General features: G+C 44.4%; 1 protein-coding gene across 15 annotated transcripts; it reads left to right on the plus strand.

Annotated features, from left to right (window-relative positions):
* The first annotated feature begins 2,065 nt into the window (after window positions 1–2,065).
* RFX5 (regulatory factor X5) lies at window positions 2,066–16,164 on the plus strand. Of its 15 annotated transcripts, none has more exons than XM_085023049.1 (11): window positions 2,066–2,556; window positions 4,951–5,385; window positions 6,261–6,389; window positions 6,639–6,672; window positions 7,081–7,163; window positions 7,425–7,544; window positions 7,709–7,828; window positions 7,966–8,047; window positions 8,353–8,554; window positions 8,785–8,885; window positions 9,035–11,512. In XM_085023049.1, the coding sequence occupies exons 2-11, from the start codon at window positions 5,252–5,254 to the stop codon at window positions 10,034–10,036; spliced, it is 2,007 nt and encodes a 668-aa protein (XP_084879175.1). In that variant the 5' UTR covers window positions 2,066–2,556; window positions 4,951–5,251; the 3' UTR covers window positions 10,037–11,512. The 15 variants fall into 15 exon arrangements, with proteins under 15 accessions (XP_084879175.1, XP_084879177.1, XP_084879179.1 ...); XM_085023045.1 differs by lacking the exon at window positions 2,066–2,556 and adding an exon at window positions 4,639–4,796 and having other exon boundaries at window positions 4,954–5,385; XM_085023046.1 differs by lacking the exon at window positions 2,066–2,556 and adding an exon at window positions 4,740–4,796.
* The last annotated feature ends 4,098 nt before the right edge of the window (window positions 16,165–20,262 follow it).

Here is a 20,262-nt window from a genome sequence, read left to right on the forward strand (position 1 = left end):
GGAGGGAGAATATACATTGAAAGATTTAAGAAACACATCAACCAAAACCAAATGCAAAGCTATGTGTGGACCTATTGATACTGATTTGAAAATATCAGAAGAAAAATACATATTTTCTTAGAAAACTGGGGAAATTTGGACACTGAATGGATGTTCAATGATAATAAGAAATTACATTTCAGGGATGATAATGGCATTGGGACTATGTTAAAAAGAGTCCCTGGAGGAGTTCCCGTCCTGGCTCAGTGGTTAACGAATCCGATAAGGAACCATGAGGTTGTAGGTTCCATCCCTGGCCTTGCTCAGTGGGTTAAGGATCCGGCATTGCCATGAGCTGTGGTGTAGGTTGCAGACGTGGCTGGGATCCCACGTTGCTGTGGCTCTGGTGTAGGCCTGTGGCAACAGCTCCGATTCGACCCCTAGCCAGGGAACCTCCATATGCCATGGGAGCGGCCCAAGAAATGGCAAAAAAGACCAAAAAAAAAAAAAAAAAGTCCTTGGAGTTTCCTGGTGGTGCAGAGGGATAAGGATCTGGCGTTGTCACGGCTGTGGGTCGGGGTTTGATTGCTGATGTGGGCGTGGCCAAGAAAAATCCTTATTTTTAGTCATATTGAAGTATTTACATAAATACTGAATTATTTACAAATATAATGATAGGATGAATATTTGTATTAAAATAATCTAGAGTGAACTGGAGAGTGGAGGAGGTATAGATAAACAAAATTGACCAGATGCTGGTAATTCTTAAAGCAGGATGATGGCTGTGTGTATGTGGAGGTTGTATTCTTCCTTCCCCTTTCCTATATTTGAAATTTTTTTTTTTTGTCTTTTGTCTTTTTGTTGTTGTTGTTTTTTTGTTTGTTTGTTTTTTGTTTTTTTGGTTTTTTTTTTTGTCTTTTGTCTTTTGTCTTTTTTTTTGTTGTTGTTGTTGCTATTTCTTGGGCCGCTCCCGCGGCATATGGAGGTTCCCACGCTAGGGGTCGAATTGGAGCTGTAGCCACCGGCCTACGCCAGAGCCACAGCAACGCCAGATCCAAGCCGCGTCTGCAACCTACACCACAGCTCACGGCAACGCCGGATCGTTAACCCACTGAGCAAGGGCAGGGACCGAACCCGCAACCTCATGGTTCTTAGTCGGATTCGTTAACCACTGCGCCACGACGGGAACTCCTGAAATTTTTTTATAATAAATTTTTTTTTAAAAAGAGAACCTCTTCACCTGCCTCCTGATCCTGGCCTAATCTCACTATTTCTGCCCCTACATCACTGAAACAGACACTCCAAAACAAGAGAGGCCCTCCTGTCACAGATGCACCAGCCACTAGCAGTCTGTGACCCAGCCTTCCCCAATCCTTGCTGTACCCTCCACCACAAGTCCTCTCTCTGCTGTATCACAAAGATTCCACCCACCCCATGGCCCAGGATTAGGCCATAGGAGCAAAAACAGCAAAGCTGAGCTTGCCGCGTAAAGAGTCTGGTGCATCATCTAGGCTCTCCTGCCAGCACCATGGCCAGCTCCACAGGTTGGCCTATGAACCATCTGGAAAGTTCTAGAGAGTTTGCTGAGCTCAGGGAACCCCCCACCCTCCTCCCAGAAAAGCTATAGCCCCAGTCCACCATGATGAAAAATTTGAGAGCACCAGGAAGGGTCTACCCCCCTGTTGGTCCTTTAAGCATGATTAGCCCTCCCACACGTTGCAGTTGGGGAAGTCTTTCTGCTTCCTGACTAGCTGACTTAGAAGGATATGTACAACATTTTGTTAAGTAAAAAGAGTAAATTGCAGATATGTATATAGTTTAATCCCCATTTGTAAGAATAAATTTAACAAAAACCTATTTAGGTGGATGGACTTGTGTTTGTAAGAACACAGAAATAAGGGAGTTCCCTGTTGGTCTAGTCGTTAGGATTTGGAACTTTCACCACTGTGGCCTAGGTCCAGGCTCTGGTCTGAGAAATGAGACTCCACATCAAGCTGCTGCATATGCAGGAAAAAAAAAAAAAAGAACATGAAAATGGGTGTGGGAGAATACTTTCCAGAGCATGTTACCTCAGAGGGGTGAGGGCTTTTTTTTTTTTTTTTTAAATGAAACTTGACAAGCTGTTTCTAGAACTGATCTGGAAATTTAAATGCATTACGTTCCAGTCATCTATCACTGTGTAACAAACAACCCCAAAACTTAGTGTCTTAAGGCAATGACAACATTATTCTTGCTCACAAATCTGTAATTTTGAAAGGGCTCTATGGGAACAACTTATTTCTGTTCCCTCTGTATCAATTAGAGCAGCTTAAAGACTAGAGGCTGGAATCATTTGCTGATGTCATCAAATAAGTCTGACTGATGTTGTCTGTCACCTGAGACCTCAGCTAGGGCTATGACCTACACATGGCTTCCTCACAACATGGTGGCTGGGTTCTAGCTGAAGCTCCAATTAGACCTCTAGCCTGGGACTTCTATATGCTATGGGTACGGCCCTAAAAATATCAAAAAAAAAAAAAAAAAGAAGAAGAAGAAGAAGAGGAAAGAAAGACTGGAACTCCCTCTCAATATTAATGGGTAATGTATGATAGTGCCTAAGAGTAAATTCTGAATCCAGACAGCTCAGTTCAGGTCCTGGCTCCATCACTTACTATGTAGCATTGGACAAAGTATTAATCTCTCAATGCCTCAGCTCATCTGATAGAGTTGCTATGAGATTAAAAAGGTAACATATGTTAAGGCCCTTAGAACAATCCCCAGCACAGATTAAGCTCTATATAAATGTTTGCTGTTATTACGATGATGCTTATCAGACAATTTTTATTGTTACTTCTCAGGACAAGGACCATCACACCTCATTCAGCTTTTTTAGGGGCCGCCCCTCAGTATATGCAGTTCCCAGGCCAGGGATCAGATCCAAGTGACCTATGCTGCAGCTGCTGCAAGGCTGGATCCTTAACCCACTGTGCTGGGCAGGGGAGCAAACCTGAATCCCATTGCTCCAGAGGCACTACTGCTGATCTCCTTGCGCCACATCAGGAACTCACTCATTCAGCTTTGTGTCCCCAGCTCTCAGCACAACACCTGGCATCAGTGAATAATTAGTTGTCTGTTTTTCCCATCTCTCTCCTCTCCTGCCTGCCCACTCAACCTCGCCTTTTTGCAGTGCTGTCAAAATAATCTCCCTCCCTATACTACTTTTTCTCCCTTTGCTAAAAGCTTCCAGTTATTCTCTGCCACCCGCAAATTCCTAAGACAGCCTAATTACCCCAAATTCTTTCTCCAAAGGGCTATGTATCCCTTTCATATCAAATAGTGGGGTATCTTTCCATCAGTCTCTACCCATATTTGTATATGAGCATCTTCAAATCTGTATATAGGCAGTCTAGGGCAGCGTTTGAGAGAATGGGCTCTGAAGGCAGACTGCCTGGCTTTGGATCCTGATTCCAGCACTTAGTATAATGTAACTCTGGACAAGTAAATCCCTTCACTTCTCCAAATCTGTTTCCTTGTCTATCAAATGGAGGCAATACTAGTTCTTGCTGCAAAATGAGGTCTTTTTTTTTTTTTTTTTTTTTGTCTTTTTGCCATTTTCTTGGGCCTCTCCTGCAGCATATGGAGGTTCCCAGGCTAGGGGTCCAATCGGAGCTGTAGCTGCCGGCCTACGCCAGAGCCATAGCAATGCGGGATCCAGCCGCGTCTGCAACCTACACCACAGCTCACGGCAACACCGGATCCTTAACCCACTGAGCAAGGCTAGGGATTGAACCTGCAACCTCATGGTTCCTAGTCAGATTTGTTAACCACTGAGCCACGACGGGAACTCCAAAATGAGGTCTTTATATTTTTAATTTTTATTTTTTTGCTTTTTAGGACTGCCCCTGAGACATATGGAAGTTCCCATGGCTAGGGGGTGAATTGGAGCTACAGCTACTAGCCTACCCCACAGCTTACTGCCATGCCAGATCCTTAACCCACTGAGTGAGGCCAGGGATCAAACCCACATCCTCATAGATACTATTCTGATTCCTTTCTGCTGTGCCACAATGGGAGCTCCCCAAATGAGGTCTTTAATATTTGGTATGGTGTCTGGCACACAGTATCCACCAAATACATTTTAGCTGTTACTAGAAAACCTTCTTTCCAGTATATCCTCATTCCCGCAACTCTGCAATCATTCCCCCAACTCTGCAATCAATCCCCTGGGTTCCCTCCAGGAAGCTGGTAGTAGGGAAATGGAGGCTCCAATGGGCCATGGTAATGAGATCAGGCAACATTGCCAGCCTCTTTACAAAAGCACAGTGATGATGAGACTGGAGAATGTATAAGTCAGGATCACAAATATGGCTTTGTGTGTAACATAGCTGCTGTGCAAAAAAAAAAAAAAAAAAAAAAAAAAATACTGTCCATTCACAGCGTGGCTAACCTGGAGTCCCCGTGACTTCTGACCTTAGATGCACCACTCGGTCTGTACCTGCATTTTTCATGCCAGAGAGTCCCTTGAATTTATTTGACTCTTGGCCTTAAAAAGCCTTAACTAAGAGGGTTAAGAACTCATGACCTTTCAGTAACAATGTTCTCTGAAGAGAAAAAGGTCAGTTCCTGTGGGCATCCAGCACCCTCTGGGGGAGTCAGTCAAAATTCCAGTGTTCACTGAGTGCAGAACTGTGGGGATGCAAAGGCATTAACAACTCTTTGGAAGAAAATAAAGTACACACGGGAAACTTATGAACACTAAAGGCACTTTAGTTTAATGTGGTACAGCTGCTGAGGTTTGGAGGCCTCCATCAATGAGTAATGTGAGCCTGTGTTTGCAGGTTTGTTGTGTCTATTTGGTTGTGTTGGGTGGTGGGGGCAATGGTTCAACTTGTTTTTCATCAGAAGTGGGTAATGTGAGCTCATATCGAACTTCCATCACTACTTCCTATAATTTTCTAGTGATTTTATCATCCATTGAGTCTTTTCTTCCAGTAGCTGCGATCACCGAAAGCAAAACTGAAAGACGGCACGAGAAAAGAAAGCTCCAAAAGAAGCCGAGCGCCCAGTCTTTCGTCCTGCGGTCCCTTTAAGAGAAGAACCTCTTGGGACCGGCAGTCCCAACCGACCCCAGTTTTAACCGAAACCTAACCCGGACTTCCCCCTCTTGACTCAAATAAGACCAACTTTGGATTTTCCCTCCCCTATTGACCAATCGGATTCTGTTACCAGGCAGACTTTAGCTGCCGCCGGTACGAGACCGGCGCCTACTGTCTCCGGGTGGCAGCAACGACCAATGATAGAGCGGGCAGTACGAGTATCTAGGCAGATCGGGGCTGTTCCAGCCATTCAGAAAAAAGAAAATAAAGCAACGCACGAGCCCGCTGGGCCAGGACCGTGGGGCTGGGCTGAAGTGAAGGTGGCTACGAGGTAGTTTCTCTTTCTCCCTTACCTTTAATGTTGCTTGTGTTGGAAGGCGACTGTTGAAAGGTAGGGAGGGGGCAATATGAGTTGGGAGGAGCGCAGAAAAATATTTTGGCTGTATTTTCAACGGCTTCTTCACCCATGTGCACGTGCCCCGAGTCTGGGACCCCATTCTCCCTACCGGGTTCATACGCCCAGCCCAGGAGTTCCGCAGCCCTGAACTCCCCCTCCCCCCCACTTTGCTGCAACGAGGGATTGAATAGAGGGGGAAGGGAGGGAAGTGGGGGCGCGCATCAGGATGGGATGTTGAGGGAGGTGACGTAGGGGCCTGCGACGTGGGGAGGGGGAGCTGCGGGGGAAGCCGTGGCGAGATTAAATAATGAGAACTTGGGCCCAGTTTTTTCCAAGCCTGGAAGGCAGAATATGTTCGTATCCTTTCTAACCTCCCAGGCCGATTCAGTGATGCGGACTATATTAGAGAATTAAAGAACTTTGTCTTGTGGTGGTTGTTTTTGAGGGGAAGGAAGGATGGCAGTAGCGGGGTCAGAAGCAGAAAGGAAAATTTCTAACGTGATTCCCAAACCCCCATCTCTTCCTTTACGGTTTTCCACTTTTAGCAGACTGCAGAAAGGTGGGGCAGATAGAATGGAGATGGCAAAGATCTCTTGGGGTATAGATGGGCCTGGAGAAGTACTGGAAGAATTTATAACGTTTGGAAAAGATAAGTGGTGGGGAAGAAAAAAAGACCACTGGAGCAATTCTGAGGCTTTTTTTTTTTCTGCTTGTCTCTCTTTCTGGGTAGAGAGGAGAGGAGTGGTCCTGGGGCCTCCATGAGGGGAAAGGAAGTTAAATCTTCATGTCCTGTCTTCTCTCACCTCTAGCCCTCATGCCAGGATGGCAGAAGATGAACCTGATGCTAAAAGCCCAAAGACAGGGGGAAGGGCCCCCTCAGGTAGTGCCGAGGCAGGGGAACCCACCACCCTTCTTCAGAGGCTCCGAGGTACCATTTCGTAAGTACTCATCACCATCTCCAAACCTCATTCCAGACCTGGGTATCCACCCCTGTAAGCACTTACTGTCTCTCTCGACAATCTGCCATTCCCCAAGCAAGTGTATCCCATCAGGGGAGCGTCTTCATCATCATAGCAGTTCTTGAGCACCTGCTGGTTTTTTCAGCCCTCTTCCTCTCCCTGGCAGAAAGACCCAGGGATGGGGAAAATTTTTGTGTATGACCTCCAGCTTTCTCTTCTTCTCCACAGCAAGGCCGTGCAGAACAAAGTAGAGGGAATCCTGGTGAGTATTTGGGGGAAGAGGGCAATAGAGAGATGCAGTTGGTGGAGAATGATAGTGAGGCTATCGGTAGGAAAGTTCTCTGTGAGAGAGGTATGTTGTCTGCCCTGTCAGAAGTAACTGGCTTTGCAAGTTGCCATCACTTTCCCCTTGAGCGTCTGTGTGACCTCTTGTGTAAAAGCCGCATAGAAATAAAATCAGAGCTGACCCCCTCCACTCCCCCTCTCATCCTAGTGGCCCATAAGGGCTCCTCAGGGCATAGTGAGCACCCAGCCTCAAATCATTTCTGAGGTCTTTTTCCCATGTGACAGTTACTAAGTCAGCTAGAGTTTTGGGTAAGGGTCAGAGGGTCCTACCTTGGGTCCTTCTCGGCCTTATTATTTCTCCTGCCTCTGTTCCTCCCTGCCTCAGCAAGATGTACAGAAATTCTCAGACAACGACAAGCTGTATCTCTACCTTCAGCTCCCCTCAGGGCCCAGTACTGGGGACAAAAGGTAGGTGTGGTGCTAGAGTCTTGGATCTCAGAGGTTCTGACTCTCAAAGAAGGGCTCCCTGAAAAGGGTCAGGTGAATAAGAATACTCATAACAGCTGTCCCTAATCAAGAAGAACGTTCCCTGTCCTGCCTTGGTTTACTAGGGGAAGGTGGGTTCTGGATGAACTGATTCAGTCCAGCCCTACGGAAGCAATAGTCCAGATAGAACCAGGGCAACTGTTAGGATGTTAGTAATACTTGTCTCTCTTACTTCTCTTGCAGCTCAGAGCCAAGCACACTCAGCAATGAGGAGTACATGTATGCTTACAGGTGGATCCGCAACCATCTAGAAGAGCATACGGACACCTGTCTGCCGAAACAAAGTGTTTATGATGCCTATCGGTGGGTGGATGGGGGGCATAGGACCACCTTCTCACCCCTGGAGACCTCCTTGCCTTGACAGAGCCTGACTTCTTAAAGAATGTCCCAACCTTGATCCCCAGGGACCCTCTGAACCCATCCATGACCTCTTTGTCTTCCCACTCTGCCCCCCTCCCCACACTCAGGAAGTACTGTGAAAGCCTTGCCTGCTGCCGCCCACTCAGCACAGCCAACTTTGGCAAAATCATCAGAGAGATCTTCCCTGACATCAAGGCGCGAAGGCTTGGTGGCCGGGGCCAGTCCAAGTATCCTTGATTGAAAAGGTTGGGCTAAAGGACCTGGGGAGGAAAACAGGATGCGAAGAGCCAGGAGTGGAAACAGCCCAGCTTTCCTAAGGGGCTGGGAGATGCCCACGTGTTGGTGGCTCCTTAACTTTTGGCAGATATTGCTACAGTGGCATACGAAGGAAGACCTTGGTATCTATGCCACCCTTGCCCGGACTTGACCTAAAGGGCTCTGAGAGTGTAAGTAACAGCCAACCCTCTGACCGAACTCTCTCTCCAAGTCCGAGGACTTTGGGACATGTTCTGAAGGCTGACACAGCCTAGGTCACTCTGCACAGTTTCTGAGTGTATAGGATAGGCCCTTCTGCCCACCCTGTGGCTGAGGCAGAGGAGGAAGAGAATTTGTAGGTTTCTAGGAGGAGATGATAGAGGCTACTCCCATCCCCAGTCTGAGCTTACTTATGGTCAACATCGGTGTCTGAGAGGGGCGGAGGGCCCTTTCTTCAGAGTGTGATTGGTTGTATCCTTCTCCACACCCCCCGCAGCCAGAAATGGGCCCAGAAGTAACCCCAGCACCTCGGGATGAGCTGGTCGAAGCAGCCTGTGCCCTGACCTGTGACTGGGCAGAACGGATCCTGAAACGGTCCTTCAGTTCCATTGTCGAGGTCGCCCGCTTCCTGCTGCAGCAGCATCTTATCTCTGCCCGATCTGCACATGCCCATGTGCTCAAGGCCATGGGGCTTGCTGGTGGGTGGACCCCCTCTCATATCCTGAGTGTCCTCAGCCACTTTGAACCTCGCAGTCCCTCCCACGTACTAGGATAGAGACACCTTGGATTTGCCTTCTGTCATTCCTAGAGACCCTTCTAGAACATGTCTTAGACCACCTTCTCTCTGCCTCCGCCAGGCAGTCAGAGGCGCCTCACTCCTCCATTCTCTTTCCTCTTCACCTGGTTACCTTTTCTGGCATCTCTGCAGAAGAGGACGAGCATGCCCCTCGGGAGCGGTCGTCTAAATCCAAGAATGGCGTAGAGAACCTGGAAGGTGGAGCCCACAAGAGACCAGAGAGACAGGCCCAGGTAAGGAACCTGGCCTTGACCTTGCTCCCCTGGGCTAGGAATTTAGTATAGTCTTCCCACAGTGGGTCCAGTATTTTTCACCTGCTGTTCCCACATTCCCTCCATTTTCCAGTGTTCTCACTTACTGTGCTCCTCTCTTTACTCTTTAGCCTCCTAAGGAGCTGGAAGCCCGGGCTGGGGCTGGCCCCCCAGCACGTGGAGAGCGGAAGAAGAGTGTAGTAGAGACCCCGGTGCCAGCACCCAGTAACCCTCACGTTAATGCCCTAGTGGCCCGGCTGCCTCTGCTCCTCCCCCGGGCCCCTCCCTCACCTATTCCACCAATCCGAGTCTCTCCATCCATTCTGGCCCCCAAGCTTTCTTCAGGCACTCTGAAAATGGCTACACTGCCTCTTCCCAGTAGGGGTGGTGGACCCCAAGCAGCTGTGCCCATCTTTAACATGATCTTACCAACTGTTCCTGCTTTGCCTGGACCTGGACCCGGACCCGGACCTGGCCCCGGGCCTGGGCCTGGTCAAGCTCCACCTGGGGGGCTCACTCAGCCGAGGGGCACAGAGAACAGGGAAGTGAGCATAGGTGGTGACCCGGGACCCCATGACAAGGGTGTCAAGAGGACAGCTGAAGTACCTGTGAGTGAGGCCAGTGGGCAGGACCCACCAGCCAAAGCAACAAAGCAGGATGTAGAGGATACAGGAAGTGACGCCAAAAGAAAACGGGGGCGCCCTCGAAAAAAATCAGGTGGAAGTAGGGAAAGGAACTCTACCCCTGACAAGTCAGCAGATGCCGTGGACGCTGCCCAGCCCTCAAGGTTACCACCGGAGACGTGGGCCTCTGGAGGGGAAAGCAATTCAGAGAGGCCAGGGCTAGGGGGAGAGGCTGAGAAGGGGGTGCTTGCCCAAGGTCAGGAGGGTGGTGCTGTTTCCCGAGGAGGAAGGGGCCCCAGTTCCCGGCATGCCAAAGAAACAGAAGATAAAATTCCTCCTGTCGCCCCGAAAGTGAGTGTTATCAGGGGCAGTAGAAGCCAAAAGGAGGCTCTTCATTTGGTTAAGGGAGAGGTAGACACGGCGGCACAGGGTAATAAAGACTTAAAGGGACACGTGCTTCAAAGCTCCTTACCCCTGGAGCGGAAAGACCCCAAAGCCACACCCCCGTGATAGGTATGTGAGGAAGAGTGTTTATATCCCCGCGTTAACTCTGCCGGTCTCTGCACTTGCTTCTCACCTGGCTCTTCATTCTCTCCTGCATAGACAGCTGAGGCACCTTGTCTTACACAGTGCCTGGTTCTAGCCTCTTGCCTTTCCAGCTCAGTACCCTTGGCTTTAGAGTCGCTAATAAACCTGTAGTGCCCATCTCTCCTGGATCCCTGCACTAACCTGTGGAACTATAGGGACAGAATATGACAAACATATAGAGGAGGAATCTTTCCCTTTTAAATCATAGAAAACCTAACTCCAACCGACTTAAAAGATTTTTTGGCTTGTGGAACTGGAAAGTCCAGAGGTAGTGCTGGCTCCAGGTAAAACTGATTCAGTGGCTCAGTATGTCTCTAAATACCAGACTGTTTTTCCCCCCGCTGCTCTACCTTCTGTAGGAACATCTGAAGCCCAGGGCTCCTTGTGGCTGCCAGCGCTCCTAGGATTACATGTTTCCTCATTTATGTCCAGCCAGAAAGAGCAGGGCATCTCTGTGCCAGGAGTCCTAGCAAAAGCCCTAAGATTCACTCTGGTCAGGCCAGCCTGGGTCACATGCCTACACCTAACTTATCACTGTGGCCAGGAGATTGGTAATCTGCTTATTTATTGTACCTGTGGGCTGCACTTTTCGAAGAGGGCAGGATCAGCCTCTTTAGAATCACATAGATCCTTAAATGGAAACTGGGAGTGGGCAACTCCTGGAGAGGCAGCTGACACCTGGCCACTGCAATGAAGTATGCGTGGTTTTAGCTTGCCAGGCTAAGAGCAACTCTGCCTGCTGCCTTTTTCCCTCATGCTCTAGGATTTTTCCTTACTGCAGCAGGAGTCTCTTACCTCTTGTTTTAGTCTCAGAAGGAATGAGAGGAAAGCCATTCTCCTTTAGGGACTATCTCTTTAGTCTCATTTAGATGACAATCCCCTCCCCCCTTTTTTTAACCTACATCTTAGAGATGGATATTCTTCCTTTTCCTGTTTCTGAATTTTAGTTTTCTCATTCCTGCTTCCCTATCCCCCACCCTACTGCCTCTGACCAATAAAGTGAAAAGATTTACTCCCTAGTTATTAAATTCATTCTGTATCCACCAGGTGTCAGTCTCTTGTCATACACGTGTCAAGACTTAGCCAGGATTGTGGGGTTTAGAAAGCTATGTGTTTGGAAGGAGATAGCTCTGCATATCAGGGAGCACCAGTGGAAGGAATCCAGCCCCTCCAGGTACATATTAGAGAAAAGCAGTAAACCAGCCAATATTTATTGAGGACCTACTTCGTCTTCTATGTAGGGTAGCTTCTTTCAGGGAGTCTCACTTTTCTTTCAGGGAGCCTTTGTTCATGTGTTCATTTATTTCCACCATTGCAGATTTTTAAAAATTATACTATGTAATGTTTGATATCTATAAAGAATATATTTAACATTGAATAAATTATGAAGCATAATAATTAAATGACTCATCACCCAATTTGTACATTAAAACATTAGAAATGTCATTGAATTTCTTATGCTCTTCCCCTATCCTATCTTCCTGCCTCTTCCTAGAGGTAATCACTGTCCTTAATTTTGTATTTATCAATTACCTGATATATATATATATATATATATATTTCTGTGTAAGTTTGTTAATTGCCTGATATATATTTCCATATAAGTTTATTAATTACCTTATGTACATATGTTTCCATATAAGTATATATCCTTTAATAATGTACTGTTCAGTTTTGCTTTTTAGCTTTACGAATTTTTATTCTCTAAGTCTCCTGCAGTTTACTTGTTTTTTTCATTTAACATTATTTCTAAGACTCATCCACGTTGCTATAGATACCTATGGTTTGTTAATTGTCATGGGTATAATATTTCAGGTGCATAAACTGCAATTTATTTATCCATCCACCAATCAATGGACATTTGGATTGTTCCCAGTTTTTGTTTTTTTGTTTTTTGCTGTTACAGATAATGCTACTGGGAACATGCTTGTACATTTTAGTGCCTCTGTTTTCAGTAAGATTTCTAAGAAGCTTGCTAAGGTAGCTCCTTCGGTCCATAGACCCTATGAGCTGGGATTATTCCCTCTTGTCTCATTCTATAAAAGAGTTTACATCAGATTGAAATAGACCATCCCTGGAGTTCCAGTCTTGGCGCAGCAGAAACAAATCTGACTAAGAACCATGAGGTTGCAGGTTCGATCCCTAGCCTTGCTCAGTGGGTTAAGGATCCGGCATTGCTGTGAGCTGTGGTGTATGTGGCAGACACGGCTTGGATCCGCTGTTGCTGTGGCTGTGGCGTAGGCCAGCAGCAACAGCTCCGATTCGACCCCTAGCCTGGGAACCTCCATATGCCACGGGTGCAGCCCTAAAAAGACAAAAGACAAAAGAAAACAAAAATAAAAAAATAAACTATCCCTTAAAAGTGTGGTAAAACTTACCTGGTAAGCCACCGGAACCTAGCGTTTCTTTGTGGGAAATGTTTAATTCAGTCTCTTTAATAGTTATAGGCTATTTGGGCTTTTTATTTCTTTTTGAGTCAATTTGGGTAAAGTGTTCTAAAATTTTGAGCATTTGACATTATGTTTTAAAAATGATATTTCTTCCATTTCCTTTTTTGCCTCTGCTCCCTGGGTAGTCGTATCTGCCTTTTCAGTTCTACTCTTTACTTGTGCCTTGTCTTTTTCCCTCTTGACCATCTCTACCAGAAGTTTATTTTACTAATATCTCCTTAGATGCTACTTTGAGTTTTGTTGATTCTCTCTCTCTTATATACTTATTTTCCACTTAAAATAATTATGGGTCTTATCTATAGTTTTTCCTTCTGCTTTCTTTAGATTTAACTTTATGTTCTTTTATAGCATCTTAATTTTAATCTAATTAATTTTCAGGCTGTTTTTTGTTTTTTTTTCCTATTGTAAGTTTTTAAGGACCCACCTCCCTGGATTCTCCAAACTTTTCTGTTTAAAGTATTTAAGTTGTTACTTAGTTCTAAGAATATTTAAATTACCTTTATGAGCTTTTTGATTGACGAATTATTTACAAAAGTTTTATAAATTTCCAAATGCCTGGATATTTAAAAATTTACTCTTTTGATACTGATTTACAGCCTAATCATTGGTGCTTAGTAAATGTGGTCTCTATGATACTCTTTGAAATTTGTTGGGATTCTTTTTTGTCTTTGTTTGTTTTTGCCACTCATGCAGCATGTGGAAGTTGACAGCCCAGGGATCGAACCTGTGCCACAGCAGCAGCCCAAGCCACTGTAGTGACAACACTGGATCCTTAACCTGCTGCACCACAAGAGAACTCTTGGAATTGTTGTTTTATATTCTGTAACTTAAACCTGGATGTCTAAACTTGTTTTGTTGTTTTCTGCTGACTCCTGCCCATGTCAGCTTGTTTCCTTGTATATTTTGTATTTTTGGATTTGGAGTTGTTATTTTGTTGAACTTAATCTAAGGGAATCCAGAGGGCCTAAATTGGGGGTACTTTCCCCCAGAGAGGATTTGCATTTGCTTTTGCCAGGAAACAAATTGTGTTCCTGATCTGGGACTGTGTTCACCTCTTCAAGAGTCCCAGTTTAGCTCAGGAGCTCCAGGTTTTTTCCTTGTCTCTGATCAGGCCCAAGGTTTAGCCTCTGTTCACAGTACTAATATTGGCCTTTGTCCCCACGGCAAGCCTGCTTCTACTACATGTTACTCATCCTTCATAAGGTTGAGGTTGTAATGTTATGACTCATCCTTCATAAGCTCAATGGTATTTTTCCTTCCTTTAGTGATCTCTTCTACTTTCTGATGAGCCCAGCAATGTGGTAAATGTGTTTCCTGTCATTTCTCCAGGATCTAGTTGTATTCTAGTGGAAGAGCCCTTCCTCTTATCCATGCTGCCAGAAGTAGGAGTCCATTACTGTGGTTTTGACATTTCGCTTCTTGTTTTTTAAGAGTGAGGCACTTGTTAGAAGCTGGTTGATTTAGGCACTGTCTCCAAGTCAATAATGATCCCAGCACAGTGTGAGTTATGTTCGCAGTAAGCGCAAGGAGCTGTGGGAGCCCAGAGGAACAGCATATAGGTCAGACAGGGATCAGAAATGACCTCCTGGTAGAGATGAGCAGGACAAGTCTAACTAACTCAAGGCAAGGACAGAACAACAGAAGACATATGGTAAAACCAGCTAACTCATGATACTCATTCTGCTGCAAAAGAGCTGTAAAATCAAAAGAGACCGAGTGACTTGGGAAGGCTTCATAGAAAAGGTAGGCTTGAGTTAAGCCTTTAAGGTAAGTAGAGCTTACATAGGTGAAAAAGAGGAGGGCACTCCAGGAAAAGCAGGGTTTGGGGATTCGGGTGTGCATAAGTCAGTACAACCCAGGAAAGAGCCCCATCAGACAGAAGGAATGTGTATGAACAATAGTGAGAAATAAACTGGAAGAAGAACACGCAACCATTATAGTTATCCATTGATCAAATGAATGAATGAAAGGTACGAAGTTTGCATTAGAGGCTGAAGGAACAGAAGTCAAAAGGAACCAGCCAGACAGCTGTTGCTATTATCCACATGGGAGATGAGGAACTGGATCAGGCTGCTGACACATGAGAGGTGATAGGCACATTAAAAAAAAAAACCACTGATGATAGAATAGATAGAAGCATCCAAGGGAATATTGCCCTTACCATGAGTGGGTTTGGAGATGTGTTCACTTTGGGAGATCTGGCCACTGGATAATTTTGACATTTACATGAATGGTATGGGATTTTTAAGTCACCTATTTTAAAATGTCACCCTAATTTAAAAACCTAATAGGAAACAAGTTATCCTTCTTCAGTTCAGACAATCTTCAGCTTATTAGGGCTAACCAAGGTTAGCCTAAACCTGGGTAGGGCTAAACCATGGTTTTGAGGACTGCCTGCTTCTTCTCTGCATGCCTTACTCTCTCCCCAGTACCCTGCTCCCCCCTTCAATTGTTGTCTTTTTTCATTTTAGCTCTATCATAAATTAATGATCATTTATAATTTACTAAAATCTGAAATAATCTTTTGATTATTAAACTAAGACAAACTCTAGATGTCTAGTCTATGGCCTCAAATAAATGAATTTATTATTTTTGTGGGCAACAATCAGTTTTCTTTAAAAAAAAAAAAAAAACAAAGCAGGAGTTCCCGTCGTGGCTCAGTGGTTAACAAACCTGACTAGTAATCATGAGGTTGTGGGTTCGATCCCTGGCCTTGCTCAGTGGGTTAAGGATCCAGCGTTGCCCTGAGCTGTGGTGTAGGTGGCAGAAGCGGCTCGGATCTGGCGTTGCTGTGGCTGTGGCATAGGCCGGCAGCTGTAGCTCTGATTAGACCCCTAGCCTGGGAACCTCCATGTGCTGAGGGTGCAACCCTGAAAAGACAAAAGATAAAACAAAAACAAAGCAAATACCACGTTGACTCACATGCTAAATGGGGGAATTGATGTCGTTACATATTTGTCTAAGTGTTTGTCTCATGGTTTATCAGAAGGCATATTCCTTCTTTGACTAGGGTCATTCTGCTAGCTCTATCTTATGAGGTAAAGTTAATTGTTTTTTATATATATATATATATGTATTATGTATATATATGTATACACATATATATAATGCAGTAGTTCTTTTTTTTTGTCTTTTTTTATATCTTTTTGTCTTTTCAGGAACTCCCCTATAATGCAGTGTTTCTTAAGAAATATTCATGAAGAGGCATTTATTTACTGCAAAGAGCATGAATTCGTCAGAATTCCCGTCGTGGCTCAGTGGTTAACGAATCCAACTAGGAACCATGGGGTTGTGGGTTCAATCCCTGACCTTGCTCAGTGGGCTAAGGATCCGGCGTTACCATGAGCTGTGGTGTAGGTTGCAGAATCGGCTCGGATCCCGCGTTGCTGTGGCTCTGGTGTAGGCCGGTGGCTACGGCTCTGATTAGACCCCTAGCCTGGGAACCTCCATGTGCTGTGGGAGCGGCCCTAAAAAAGGCAAAAAGACCGAAAAAAAAAAAAAAAAAAAAAGCATGAATTTGTTTCAAATCTTACCTTTACCACTTTCCATATGACTTTAATCCACTTTTTCAAACTGGATTAATAAATAGATTTCAACTCATTCAAAGGTTGTGAAAATGATTTAGCAGGCTGTAAAACAGTGTTTTTAAAAAGTGAAGTAAAACAAAGTATCAGCATGCATTGCATATAGTAAGGATAATGTTTCACTAATTTCAGTGAAAAAACATGTCTATGTCTTCTTCAGTGGTCATGATTATAAAATTTCTTTCTTTTTTTTTGTCTTTTGTCTCTCTTTTTTTTTTTTTTAGGGCGGCTCCCACCGCATATGGAGGTTCCCAGGCCAGGGGTCTAATGGGAGCTATTAACACCGGCCTGCGCCAGAGCCATGGCAACGCCAGAGCCGAGCCACGTCTGCAACCTGCACCACAGCTCACAGCAACGCCGGATCCTCAACCCACTGAGCAAGGCCAGGGATTGAACCCGCAACCTCATGGTTCCTAGTCAGATTCGTTAACCACTGAACCACAACAGAAACTCCGTTAAATTTATTTCTTATCGTGGGTTGAAGTAAAACAATTTCAAAAAATAATGACTTCGTCCTGCTGTATAGCACAGGGAACTATATCCAATCACTTGTGGTAGAAGATGATAGAGGATAATATGAGAAAAAGAATGTATATATGTGTATACCTGGGTCACTTTGCTGTACAGCAGAAATTGACAGAACATTATAAATCAAATTTAAAAAAATTTTTTAAATACCATTACACCAAGAAGTTACATTAGGTGTTCCCTTTGTGGCTCAGTGGTTATGAATCTGACTAGGATCCATGAGGATGTGGGTTTGATCCAGGCCTCGTTCAGTGGGTTAAGGATCCAGCATTGCCATGAGCTGTGGTGCAGGTCGCAGATGCAATTCGGATCCCGAGTTGCTGTGGCTGTTGCTACAGCTCTGGTTCGGCCCCTATTCTGGGAACTTCCATATCCATCAAGTGTGGCCCTAAAAAGCAAAAAAAAAGGAAGAAAAAGATACATTAAAAAAATAAAATCCTGAAGCTCAGTCTCCATAAAATGAGATAAAATATTTCATAGGGTTTTAGTGAGGAATAAATTAAGTAATGTTTTTTGGTACACAGAAGCTTGAGAAATAAATGCTAGTAGTTTCTTTTTCTTTTGTCTGAAAAAAAAGCCCATAATATCTATGGTTCAGGAAAAAAATTACTCTGTATACTTTCTTTAACCATTTAAAAATACAACTGGGGAGTTCCCATTGTGGCTCAGGGGAAATGAATCTGACTAGTATCTGTGAGGATGCGGGTTTGATCCCTGACCTTGTCAGTGATTTGGGGATCCGGTGTTGTGGTGAGCTGTGGTGTAGGTCACAGATGTGGCTCGGACCCCAAGTTGCTGTGGCTGATGGCTAAAGCTCTGGTTCAGTCCCTAGCTTGGGAACTTCCATATGCCGTGGGTGTGGCCCTAAAAAGCAAAAAAATAAAAATAAAAATACAACTGGAGCTGTATTATGACCTGGGTTCTCTAATTTTACCGTTTTGTTTTTTTAAATTAAAGTGTGGTTGATTTATAATGTGCCAATTTCTGCTGTACAGCTAAGTGACTCATATATATATATATATATACACATACACACAGCTGGGTTATATATATAACTGTGTATACATTCTTTTTTTTTTTTTTTGCCTCACCCATGGCATATGGAGGTTCCCAGGCCAGGAACTGAACCCACGGCTCAGCAGCAATCCCAGCCACTGCAGGCACAATGCTGGTTCCTTAACCTGCTGCACCACAGCAGGAACTCCTATACATTCTTTTTTGTATTCTTTTCCATCATGGTCTATCCCAGAAGACTGGATTTTGTTCTCAGTGTGTTCAGTTTTACCAACTGTTGATGAAAAGCCAACTTCTTTCCCCAATTTTGGTGACATTTAAATAAATGTCATTACTTGACCCTGGTGCTACTTTCCTGCCTTCACACCCCAAGGTGCCACATGCATACGTCTTTCCCACCAAAGTAAGAGGCATCACATGCATACTGGACAGTATGGGCTCCAGTAGGGTCATGAGTCATCCAAGTAAACCATCTATACCTGTAGTGGCTCCCTGGGACCTAAGATAGAGGTAAAGGGTATTTTTTCTATCACAAGTGAATCTAAAATATAGTTTGTGTGGTGAAGCACTTTAGAGAAAATTATAAATGTTGTGGTTTTAAATTGAATGTGAGAACAAACAGAACAGGATTCTCTTTTATAATTTGACAAGTAAGGAGACTGAGGAGAAAAGCAAAGCAAATAGGAAGGGGGAGAAAAATAATTTAGGTAAAATACGTATTTGCAAATTTTTTTTATTTTATGAATTCATTTATGAAAAATAACTATTTTCCCAAAACAACAATGATAATAAAAATCAGACAATTGGCACTGCTCTGCATTTTTGCTCTTTAATGCCTGACTGGATTCTCATATCTGCTTTTGCATTCAATCTGTTGCTATATCAACAAATATAAACATTTTTTCCTGTGGTAAAAACGAAGGATATAGCTAGAATACAAATCCTTTCCTGCCTTGAGGAGCTCAGACTAGAGGGGGCTGGAGACCCAGAAAGAGAGGGAACCAAAGAAAACTCCAAAAGAAGGTGGAAAGACAAAAGTCATAAAGAGACGCAAAGAAATTTACACATGAGAGCAATGAGAGTTGTAAATACAGAAAACTTGAAACAAAATCTACTTAAGAATATCGAGGGTGTTCCCTTGTGGGCCAGCTGGTTAAGAACCTGCTTTCAGTGGCTCTGGCGTAGGACATTGGCTACAGCTCCAATTCGACCCCTAGCCTGGGAACCTCCATATTCCACTGGTATGGCCCTAAAAGACAAAAAGACAAAAAAAAAAAAAAAAAAAAAATCTGCTTTCACTCTTGCAGCTTGGGTCCACTGCTGTGACTCGGGTTCAGTCCCTGCCGGGAATTTCCACATGCCTCATGTGTGGGCAAAAAAAATAATATTCTGTATGTGTGTGGGGGGGGGATAGGGGGGTCTCACTTGGTTAATAAAGGAGTTAGAACTGCTATAGCTACAGAAAGTTCCTACTTAAAGTTTGAACAGAGATGCTCCTGGAATCTTGTGCAGGTTTTGTTACTGGAAAATAAAAAACTCCCTACTATTAAAAAATAAGGCTGTCACACCTCTTTTTCCTTTTTTTTTTTTTTTCTTTTACTTTTAAGGGTCACACCCACGGCATATGGAGGTTCCCAGGCTAGAGGGCGAATCAGAGCTACAGCTGCCAGCCTACACCACAGCCACAGCAACGATAGATTATAGATCCCAGATCCACTGAGCATAGCCACATCCTCATGGATACTAGTCGGATTCGTATCTGCTGTGCCACAATGGGAACTACTTTTTACAGTGTTTCTCGAAAGGCTCCTCTTATAGCTTTCAAGATTCCTATCCTTTGAGGGGATGAATCAGGGTCATCACCTCTCTATGCTTGCCTGGCAGCTGATTGGGAGCTGGCCAAGGCTGCTGGGGCTGACAGATGGACTGGTGATTCCCCACTCTGGACCAGTGGTGACAAATTTAAACTATCTTTGGCACTCTTGGCCTCTTTCTCTGGTCATCTTTCATTACTCCTGCTTTAACCTAGCTTATCAGCTTGCTCTCTCATGATATAAGCAAATTCCCTTCAGAATGCTCTCTCCTCTTTTTTGCTCAGCTGGGTCATTTCCAGTATCTCACGATATTTTTGAGAAGCCTTCCATTCATTCATCGTCTACTGAGTGGCCTTCTATGTTAATTAACCACATGTTCTTTCAGCAATCAGTTACCCCATTTATTCTACTTTTGTACATACTGCACGTTTTACATAGGTATTTTCAGGCTGTTACTCTTTATTCTGCCTTCCAAACACTGAAGCAGTGACCCTCTTTTCTCTCATCATCTATCATCTATATTATTGTCCCCAAAATAGTAATATGGATAGTAATAATCTGTACTTTCTTTTAATCCTCACAAAAGCCTGTAAAGTCTTAATATTCCTGGGTCCACTCCGCAGACATAGAAACGGAAATTCACAGAGGTTAAAAAAGTCATTCCTAATCAAACAGCCCTTAAGTGGCAGAGAAGCTGGTATCCAGGATCTGGGCTCAAACAACTAGCCTTAATGTAGAGTATTAAATAAGGCCCAATG

Source organism: Sus scrofa, chromosome 4, assembly GCF_054392235.1.
Source record: "Sus scrofa isolate SSC_HxYL_T2T_F1_AM1 chromosome 4, Sscrofa_HxYL_maternal_Yorkshire_Landrace_v2.0, whole genome shotgun sequence".
Taxonomy (NCBI): Eukaryota; Metazoa; Chordata; class Mammalia; order Artiodactyla; family Suidae; genus Sus; species Sus scrofa.